This window comes from Zea mays, chromosome 3 (assembly GCF_902167145.1).
Source record: "Zea mays cultivar B73 chromosome 3, Zm-B73-REFERENCE-NAM-5.0, whole genome shotgun sequence".
Classification (NCBI taxonomy): Eukaryota; Viridiplantae; Streptophyta; class Magnoliopsida; order Poales; family Poaceae; genus Zea; species Zea mays.
In genome coordinates, this window is record NC_050098.1 from 45,363,432 (window position 1) to 45,373,916 (window position 10,485).

The 10,485-nt window shown below is 51.3% G+C and overlaps 1 protein-coding gene across 1 annotated transcript; it reads left to right on the forward strand.

Moving 5' to 3' along the window:
* The first annotated feature begins 8,112 nt into the window (after nt 1-8,112).
* LOC103650026 (probable protein S-acyltransferase 1) lies at nt 8,113-10,271 on the forward strand. The gene is made up of 5 exons (XM_008675699.2): nt 8,113-8,478; nt 8,568-8,753; nt 8,872-9,225; nt 9,322-9,555; nt 9,650-10,271. The coding sequence occupies exons 1-5, from the start codon at nt 8,128-8,130 to the stop codon at nt 10,073-10,075; spliced, it is 1,551 nt and encodes a 516-aa protein (XP_008673921.2). The 5' UTR covers nt 8,113-8,127; the 3' UTR covers nt 10,076-10,271.
* Nucleotides 10,272-10,485: the final 214 nt, after the last annotated feature.

Consider the following 10,485-nt stretch of genomic DNA (forward strand, 5'->3'; position numbering starts at 1 on the left):
ACAATGGAGGTGGCGGAGCGATGCCCTGTGCGGCGCCAAGGCTCTGCATGTACTGGAACATCTCCGCCATCCTCTGATCAGCCGCCGCCCGCTCCGCCATTATCCTCGCCTCCATCTCTTCTAGTTGGGTCTGTAATATTACAAGCCAACGTTATAGTAACTCAAAGACTAGGTATATAACTAAAGGAAGGACGAGTTACAGAAGCACTAACCTCGAGTTGTGAAATGCGATGCTGTGAGCTGTCGTGCCGAGGTCGAATGGCTGGGCTCGAGCTAGTGCTCCTTGCTATCACCTGAGACAGAGTGGGAGTGGAGGACGAGTCGATTGCCCCGTCGGCAATCCAGTACCTCCCATGTCTCTTGCCTCCTCCGACCCTCATGAGCACATCGGGGTCGATAGGCTCGGTGCTCGGATCATAGTCTGGGCCATGGACCTCCTGCGCCATGGCGGTGTAGTCATGGAGGCGGCTGTAGACGGCGGGGTTGGTGTAGGCCTCGGGCCCGTCATCCGGGTTGTAGGTGACGTCGGACGTCGCCTTACCCTTATGGGCCATAGCATAGGCCGAGAAGGTGGAACAAGGCCTGCCACCATGTGACGCCGACTGCAACGAAAACCAACGAGATAGTTAGAAATAATATCTAACTTAGTGCTATATATCGAAATAAAAAGGTGGCGTACCCATGCTTCGGCATATTGGCCCAGGCTCCGGCTGCCTTGGTGGTGCGAGGGCCCTTGCATCTGCAAACGCCGTTCCCGGCTAGCTGTGTGCACCTCGTCCCACTCAGCCGAACACCACCTATCCACCATCTGCTCCCAGCAGAGAGGATGTGCGGCGCACCAATGTGGAATCACCTGCAAAGTAAACACATAAAGTGCATATCAGAAGATAAAATAAAATTCATGCATGGAGTACTGGTACCAAACATGCATGAATTTACCTGCAGGTACTGCTCCCTGGTCAACGACATGGTTCGGGCTTGAGGTTTGGTCACCTTCTCCCCAAGGACGGAGCCGTGGTAGGTGATGATGGCCTGGATGCGGGCCTCGTAGTGCATGTCCACGACGAGCTTCTTACAGCACGTGGTGGCCACCACATCCGCCCTAGCCTCGTATCCAGCATCGCATCTGAAGAAATCCTGCATACAAAAACGATGTATCCATACATTATTTCAAGAATTTGCAACGAATGCGACATATTTTATATTATACTAAGACTTACCCACAGCTCTTGCTTCACCCGCTCCGCCTTGTTATTGAATTCCCTGCCGTCCCGGTCTACTGCATCGGGGGCGACGGCGTAGTGGTCGAAGGTGAAGGCTGGGCCCGTCACTCCGGCGTACTCCACAAGTCCAGGGAAGTGTTCCCTGCACAGCAGGCCGAGGATGTTGTTGGGGGGGCGACGATGACCCCAGCATAATCCAAAACCGTCCAAGACCTGTCCAAGTGATAAATAAAAAGTATTAGTTTATATTATGATTTTGAACACATAATATGAACAAGAATGAAGAACATAAAGTTACATACCTCTCCCCTTCCGGCCGAATCAACGGCCGTCTGTCCCGAAGTATGGGACGCGGCGGGAGACTCGCGGGGCCTCGCAGGTAGATGCTCCTCGAACTAGAGCCGCCTGAACCTGAGGCGTCCTGCTGCTGGTCGTCGTCGTCCTGCTGCTGGTCGTCGTCGTCCTGAGGCGCCGCCTGCTGCTGCGCTGCCTGCTCTGCCTCGTGCTGCTGCGCTGCCTGCTCTGCATCGTCCGCCGTCCTACTCCTCCTCCCCCTCCTCCTCCTCAGGAAACCGCCCACCATATTTGTCCAACAACCTGCAATTAAGAGTAAACAAATAAGCACATATAAAAAGATGTATTTAAAAACAGGTGCGAAATAAAAAGTCATATAGCATTACATCGATTAAAAATAATCTTCATATGTGTCGGGGTTAGCCGGATCAAAACTCTCATCATCACTATCAAGCATTTCAATCTCAATACCATCGGAAGACGCAACCTCATCATTGCCTTCAAGGATTACTAAGTCATTATCATTTTGCACCTCATCATCCTCCTCATCAACAACCATTTCAATATCTACGTCCATTCCGATAGCTTCTGTTAAGTCTATCTCAAATCGCCCTTCTAGCCCATCTTCTTGGAAGAACTCTCCATCATATGTGTCCGGGTCTAAGTTGTAATCTTCATCGTTAGGAACAGGTAACCTCCCATGCGGCGATACCTTATACACAACATCCCAACCCTTAAGATGTTCTTTCGTTTGACACGCATATGGGAGATAATACACTTGTGTGGCCTGTTGGGCCACGATATAGACATCGTCTCCTGCTAAGGTGGAATCTTGTCGAATTTCGACTATCCCAAGATTAGAATGTGTCTGTCTCGTCACTTGAGGGTCAAACCAATGACATTTGAATATCACTGGAGTAAGAGGTTTGGAACCATAAAAATTGAGCTCATATATTTCTTCAATTCGTCCAAAATAATCGACATTGTCAAGCCCCGGCGTAAAGACTCCAGAACACGTTGTTTTCCGATTGGGCCGACTTTGGTCGTAGTGTGTTGTGCGAAAACGGTATCCATTGACGTCATACCCAAAATATTTCTTGACCCTATAAGCAAAGCCGTTGGCTACTTGTCTCAACTCGGCACTCATAGACGGATCTCTTTGGCCCTGCAAGTATTCGCAAGTTAAAAGACGCTAAATTGAGTTCAAAGGCGTATCTCTTTTACAAACTAAGCACGTACCTTACGTTTGAACCAGGAAATGAAATCGGGCAACCCATTTCTCGCACCCTTTCTAAGAAGAGCGTCATATTCCTGTGGAGTGGGGTCCCTTGATCGACGCCAGAATTCATGAAGAAATTGTTCCATGTATGGTGTCACCTCTTCAAGGTTGGTCAATACGTATAGCATGATATGTCGCCACTCTTCATGTGTCAGGGTCTTCGTGGTCGAGCCACTTGCGCTTCCGAGTTGGCCTCGAAATATGCTAAGGTTCGATTCATTGTCGCCATCATTGTAACGAGGGGGTGGATTATGCACGCTCGGCAGTTTGTCACCATAATAAGTTGTTGTGAAGTTTGAGACCTCCTCTAGAATGTATGCCTCTGCAATGGAAGCCTCGATTTTGCATTTATTTCTACATTTCTTTCGAATAGTCTTTAGACATCTCTCGATTGGATAGCACCAACGTCCCTGCACGGGGCCCCCCATTCGTGCCTCATAGGGGAGATGAAGAATCAAATGCTGCATTGGATTGAAGAAGCCGGGTGGAAATATCTTCTCAAGCTTACACAGTAACACGGGGGCCAATCTTTCCAAGTCTGCAACCACGGTCCGAGATAACTCTTTTGCACAAAGCTGACGGAAGAAATAGCTCAACTCTGAAAGCGTTAGCCAGACATGCTCAGGGACATAGCCTCGAACCATTGCAGGAAGAATCCGTTCAATCCATATGTGGAAGTCATGACTCTTCATCCCTAAGACTCGCATAGTAGATAAGTTCACCCCCCTACTCAGGTTAGCTGCATACCCATCAGGGAACATCAACATCTTGATCCACTGAAGTACTTCCTTCCTCTGGGCCCTGCTTAGGACGAAATCGGCCTTAGGCCTTCTCCATGTCTTTCCGCCACTTGGCGGCTTCATCTCTAGTTTTGGTCTATCACATAACGCTGCCAGATCCACTCTTGCCTTCACATTATCCTTTGACTTATCAGGAATGTCCATAATTGTTGCCCACAGTGCCTCGGCAACATTTTTTTCAGTGTGCATCACGTCAATGTTGTGTGGAAGGAGCAGGTCGTCATAATAGGGGAGCCGAGTCAAACCAGACTTATGTGTCCACATATGCTGCTCACCATATCCCACAAAACCACCTTCTGTATTGGCCACGAGCCCATCTATTTGTTGACGAATTTCGGCACCAGTCATCGTTGCAGGTGGGCGGTCTGTCACTACGACACCTTTCGTAAAGTTCTTGATGTCTAGGCGGAATGGATGGTCAGCAGGAAGAAATTGTCGATGTTTATCGAAGGATTGTCAAGGGGATGTCGAGCTGCCTCTTCTGTCCATCACCAGAGTCTACCTCCATAAACCTAGACGAATTACACTTGGGACAGTACTTTGCCTCTGTGTATTCTTTCCTAAATAGCACGCAGCCCTTCGGACAAGCATGAATCTGCTCATACGTCATCTTGAGTGCACGAAGTAGTTTTTGTGCCTCGTACATGCTCTTTGGCATAACGTGATCATCCGGAAGCAGACTCCCAATAACCGTCAACAAGCCATCGAATGCGTCTCTACTCATGCTGTACTGCGACTTGAATGCCATTACACGCCCAATGGCATCCAGTTGAGAAACCTTTGTCTGACCGTGAAGGGGTTTCTGTGCCGCGTCGAACATGTCGTAGAACGCCTTTGCAGTCGGCTCTGGCTCGTCATCCATACATCCTCCCGTGTATTGTGCCTCCTGATAGTCGTTCAACATATCTGCTACCCCCGCATCCGCATCATAATCCTCGACACGTTGTCTCAACACCTCCTCTCTCGTACGATGCGCTTCACCATGAAATATCCACCGAGTATAGCCCGGCGTAAATCCATTCTTCCAAATATGTTCTACCATGACCTTCTTTGGTTTTCTTTTCCGATTGTCACATTTGCCGCACGGGCATGGGACTAGCTTCGCCCCTTTAGCAGCTTCGCCATATGCCCGTTCCACGAAATCATCGGTCTTTCTAATCCATTCAGTGGTGACATCGTTCCTTCCTCTACGTCCCGTGTACATCCACTCACGGTCCTCCATCCTCTAACAGAAGCCTAGCAACAGAAAATTTCGGCAGCACCTCCCCTGCACGGGGAGGTTTCAAAATCCTGCAAATAAAACTATCAGCACGATGGCTGACATCCACGCATAATTCAACGGCACGATGGCCGGCAATCCACAATACTACATATTAACCTAATCATGCACGTATATAACTAACTTAATATTAAAACTAATCATTTCATATAAATCATACACGTATAACATAAATCAAATAATCACCTTAAAGGTTTCGGCACGGGCGAGGCGACGGGGCGCGGGCGAGACGACGGGTCGCGGGCGAGACGACGGGTCGCGGGCGAGGCGTCGGGTCGCGGCCGAGGCGTCGAGTCACGGGCGAGGCGTCGGGTCGCGGGCGAGGGCACGGCGGGGAACCGGCGGGGTCACGACGGACGAGGAGTGCGGCGGGGGCACGGGCGGGGGCGGTGGGCACGGCACGGCGAGCGCGGGCAACGGCACGGCGAGCGCGGGCACGGCGGACGCGGCTTCGGCGAGCGCGAGGGCGAGCGCGGGCGCGGGCGCGCGGCGGCGGCACGGGAGCGCGCGCGGGCGAGGGCGCGCGGAGGCGGCGCGGGCACGGGCGCGCGGCGGCGCGGGGACGCGCGCGGCGGCGCGGGAGCGCGCGGCGGCGATGGCGCGCGGCGGCGATGGCGCGGCGGCGATGGCGCGCGGGCGGCGATGGTGCGGCGGCGTCGGCGTCGGCGTTTGAGTGAGTGAGTGAGAGAGAGAGAGTGAGGAAGAAGAGCGTTCGGCCGTTGTAATAGGGCGCTTTGCCGAGTGCCCGTGATCTGGCACTCGGCAAAGTTTTTTTTTAATTTTAAAATAAGCTTTGCCGAGTGCCAGATCGCTGGCACTCGGCAAAGCAGTCTTTGCCGAGTGTCCCTTTGGTGACACTCGGCAAAGACTATTTCCCTATGCTTTGCCGAGTGCCACGCAGCTGGCACTCGGCAAAGGAATCTTTGCCGAGTGTCTTATCCAGACACTCGGCAAAGTATATTTTTATTTTTTTGATTTTGTCTCCCAAACTTTTTGTGGTATGTTCCTAGACTATGTAGACCTACATGTATCATTTGTGGACAATTATAACATAGTTTTCAATCCTTAGTAGATTTAGTTTGTTTTTTTGAAATTCTTCGGAAAATTCAAATTTGAACTGCAGGTCACTCGAAACTTGGAAAACCGTGCATGAAAAAATGATATTCATGTTACTTAGCATAAGTTACGACCGATTTCAGATGCGTACCGGAAACTTCGAGCAACATGCTCACTAAACATGGCCGTGAACTTGGCATCCACGTGTTTAAAAATTGTATAAAACACAAACAAAGTCAGAAAATCATGAAACTTGTCCCCGTGTCATGATATCATATGTATAGGCTGTGATAAAAATTTTAGAGTATTTGAAGAACGTTGTGAAACACTATGTGTAGAAACCTAAGAGGACTACACATGAAATCATAGAGTTTCAATGTGGATCTCTTAGGTTTCTACACATAGTGTCTCACAACTTTCTCCAAACATTCTAAAAATTTTATCACAGCCTATACATATGATATCATGACACGGGGACAAGTTTCATGATTTTCTGACTTTGTTTGTGTTTTATACAATTTTTAAACACGTGGATGCCAAGTTCACGGCCATGTTTAGTGAGCATGTTGCTCGAAGTTTCCGGTACGCATCTGAAATCGGTCGTAACTTATGCTAAGTAACATGAATATCATTTTTTCATGCACGGTTTTCCAAGTTTCGAGTGACCTGCAGTTCAAATTTGAATTTTCCGAAGAATTTCAAAAAAACAAACTAAATCTACTAAGGATTGAAAACTATGTTATAATTGTCCACAAATGATACATGTAGGTCTACATAGTGTAGGAACATACCACAAAAAGTTTGGGAGACAAAATCAAAAAAATAAAAATATACTTTGCCGAGTGTCTGGATAAGACACTCGGCAAAGGGATCTTTGCCGAGTGCTAGATGTGTGACACTCGGCAAAGAATCCTCTTTGCCGAGTGCCAGCCGCTGGCTCTCGGCAAAGACTGACGGCCGTCAACTTTAGGACGGCCGTTGACGGCCCTTTGCCGAGAGCCCCCTTTGCCGAGTGTTTGACACTCGGCAAACTAGTCTTTGCCGAGTGTCGTCCTGTGCCGAGTGTCCAGCACTCGGTAAAGAACCTCTTTGCCGAGAGGCTAGCTTTACCGAGTGCGGCACTCGGCAAAGCCTTCTTTGCCGAGTGCCCGACAAAAAGCACTCGGCAAAGATTGCAACACTCGGCAAAGCCTTGGATTCCGGTAGTGAGCTATCTTATCTTATTTACTATTTCATCAAACTTCACTCTGCAAACAGTGTAATCTACAGTATAAATCACCTATTTTACATGACCTGTTGTGGACAGCCTAAGCATTCCTTAAATTTAAGTTTAAAGAATGTAATGTAAAGGTCAAAAATTTAGCTAGGTCTCTGGGATATTCCACAGAACATATATTAGTTTCCTGCGCAAGTAGTGTGTTGCACCGATTAAACCGAAGTTAGCTCCTGAAATGCTTGTTAATCAGTATCGGTGCCATTTGTTGTAGCCTAGTAGTCTCCACCAGGGGGCGGCTACTATAGCGCTCAGTTACGCAACTTGAGCATGTATGATGGTGCCAAATGCTCGGCAGCCCCAGCTCAGCTATGCAGGCAAACATACAATGCAAGTCCAGTAATTAAATTAATTAAACAAGTTGGAATGGAACGATACGAGGTCGAATTGCGTATGGACAAATAAAACTGGGAGAGTTCGTAGATGTGAAGTGGCCATCATGCATGTATCGTTCTCTTGGAAATGGAACTCAGATGCACGTATACATAATCTACAGCAGGTCAGAATCAGGAGAAGAGACGGTGACATGTTGGCACGTACTCGTACTTCTGTGGTTTTGCTGGCTATACAAACGTACGTACGTGGAGGCCACGAACAAAAAACAAAAGGGGCAATAATAATCATAATAAAATGTATCAAAATAAAAAAAATACAGCGAATAAAATTTCGTGTTCTAGGAATATCGTACGTACTGGTATATCATTCGGGAGCTAGTAGTAGTTATATTATTGCTCTCTTGGTGATTGCCTGTGTGGAGCGAATATTAGAACATGATTAGTAGGTGCAGCAGGAACCGGAAGCGCGGTCCACACCCTGCACTGGCCGACAGGTGGGCCTCGAGCCAGCCAGGCAGCCGGCCGGGCCGGTGCTCCACCCTACCCTGTCAGTCTGTCACGTCATGCAGGCGCGGTCGTTAAGCCCTGATGATTGTTTCTTCCCGCGTCGCCGCCGCGCCTTATTGCTGGTGCCCAATCAGTAGATACCAATCAGTTTTTGGACGACGGAGACGAAGAGGAGCCTCGGTTGCAGTTGCAGTAGCATCCCAACTTCCAACCTCCAAATCCAAAGTGGGTTCCAGTTCCAGAGAGAGGAAGCCCAACGGCGGCGGCGGCGGCGACGGCCGACGTGCTCAGAGACGCGGCGTGGAGGGGCGCGCCGCCGTGGCTTCGTGCAGGGGGTCGGCCCGACCGTGTGCCCGTGAGAGGTTGACGTCGCTGATGGGGGAGCCGCCGCCGGACCGGAGGAGGCTGTACCAGGTTTGGAAGGGAAGCAATGTATGTAAGCCGATCATAGGGTTTCCATCTTCATTCAGATAGTATCAGTGTAAGAAATAACAGTCACTGAATTTCTTTTTTTTTTCCAGAAATTCCTCTTCGGCGGGCGGCTGATTTTCGGTCCTGACGCGGGCTCCCTCTTCCTGTCCACGGTCCTGATAGCAAGCCCGCTGGCCGGCCTGTGCTTCCAGTGCGTCACCAAGCTCAGCAGCTCCGGCGGCAGCTCACCGCTCGGCCTGCCGGTCCTCCTGGCCACCATACTCCTTGGGCTATCGGTGAGCCCGTGCGCGTGCGGCGTGCGCCTGCCTGACTCGCTCGACTGCCGCGACTGGCTGTCGGTCATCAGGATCGCTAACCATCGTCCGTTCGTTCTTTGCGTCGAACGCATCGCAGGATCTGGCGTTCCTGTTCCTGACATCGAGCAGGGACCCCGGGATCGTGCCGAGGAACGCGCGCCCGCCGGAGCAGCAGGAGCGCGGTGGGGTCGACGACCCCGTCGTCGCCGATGACGACGACATCGTCTCGGCGTCGACCGAGTGGGTGGCGATGAGCGCCGCGAATAACCCGCACCTCCGGCTGCCGCGCAACAGGGACGTGGTCGTCGCCGGCGGCCATGTCGTCCGGGTCAAGTACTGCGACACGTGCCTGCTGTACCGGCCGCCGCGGGCGTCGCACTGCTCCATCTGCAACAACTGCGTCCGGAAGTTCGACCACCACTGCCCCTGGGTCGGCCAGTGCATCGGCCTGGTGAGTGCTACGGCCAGGCTCCTTGCATGCGTTTAGCTGACACTTGCATTGAGACGTCTGCTGTGCTGACGACGTTCGCGACGACCGCGCATGCAGCGCAACTACCGCTTCTTCTTCCTCTTCATCTCGACGTCCACGTTCCTGTGCCTCTACGTCTTCGTGCTGTCCTGGCTCAACATCGCCGCGCAGAGGGCGAGCCACGGCGGGTCGCTGCTGAGGTCCGTCACCGGCGAGCCGCTGTCTCTCGTGCTCATCGTTTACTCCTTCGTCGTCGCGTGGTTCGTCGGCGGCCTCACCGTCTTCCACATCTACCTCATGAGCACCAACCAGGCACGTACTCCAATTCCAATCCGTCAGACCAAACCACTGCTATGCATGCAATGCAATTGATGTTCATGTCCATCCGTTCCGGTCCTCTGCGCAGACGACGTACGAGAACTTCAGGTACCGGTACGAGGAGAAGGAGAACCCGTACAACAGGGGCGTGCTGGCTAACATGTCCGAGGTCTTCTGCACCGGGATGCCGCCGTCGATGAACAACTTCCGGGCATGGATGGAGCTGCCGGCGCCGGCACCGGAGGCGTTCGACGCCGGGCCGCCGCTCGCTTCTAGGGACAAGATCGACCTGGAGATGGGGCACAAGGGCGGCGTGCAACACCATACTGGTGTTCCACCCATCTTGCAGGGGCTGCATTACGCGCAAATGGAGAAGAATTACAGTGCCAGCGTCCACATCAAGGACCGGCGATCCGCGGAGGCGCCGGACCCCTTCATGATCCCGGAGGCGCCGCGACACGCTGCAGCAGGAGAAGCTTGGCCTCCAGCTGTGTTTCATGACGACGGAGTCTAATGATGTTACGAGCAGCGGGCAAGAGTCCGTGGTGATTGTGATTATAATTGTAGGAATAGGAATTGTGTGGTTACACAACATAGTGAGGCGCTTGCGATCCATTTTTGTACATCTTGGAACTCGAGAGGTTAAACCTCGTGATAGTCAACTGCATGTATTGAAACATATATTTATACACATTTTTTTTTGCATCCTGCGAGAATTATGACTACTGCCTGGGGGTGACAACTTCTTCGCTCTCCGTCAACGTCAACAGTTGCCGCAGCCGTCGTACGCTTCTCCCCGTCGCTTCACCGTGAAGCTCTTGACGTGCTCGCATGTAGGTGGCGTCTTCCACTCGACTTGGCCCACATGTAAAAAGAAAACCAATATACAGTGTTGGGCTGCGAATTCTAGGGCAGCTCTGTGGC

What these genes read in the sequence shown, in the direction of transcription:
- LOC103650026 (XM_008675699.2), top strand. Translation starts at nt 8,128, where the DNA reads ATGATTGTTTCTTCCCGCGTCGCCGCCGCGCCTTATTGCTGGTGCCCA. An exon ending in TCGGCCAGTGCATCGGCCTG is followed by an intron (nt 9,226 to 9,321) that starts GTGAGTGCTACG and finishes CCGCGCATGCAG; the next exon opens with CGCAACTACCGCTTCTTCTT. An exon ending in ACCTCATGAGCACCAACCAG is followed by an intron (nt 9,556 to 9,649) that starts GCACGTACTCCA and finishes TCCTCTGCGCAG; the next exon opens with ACGACGTACGAGAACTTCAG.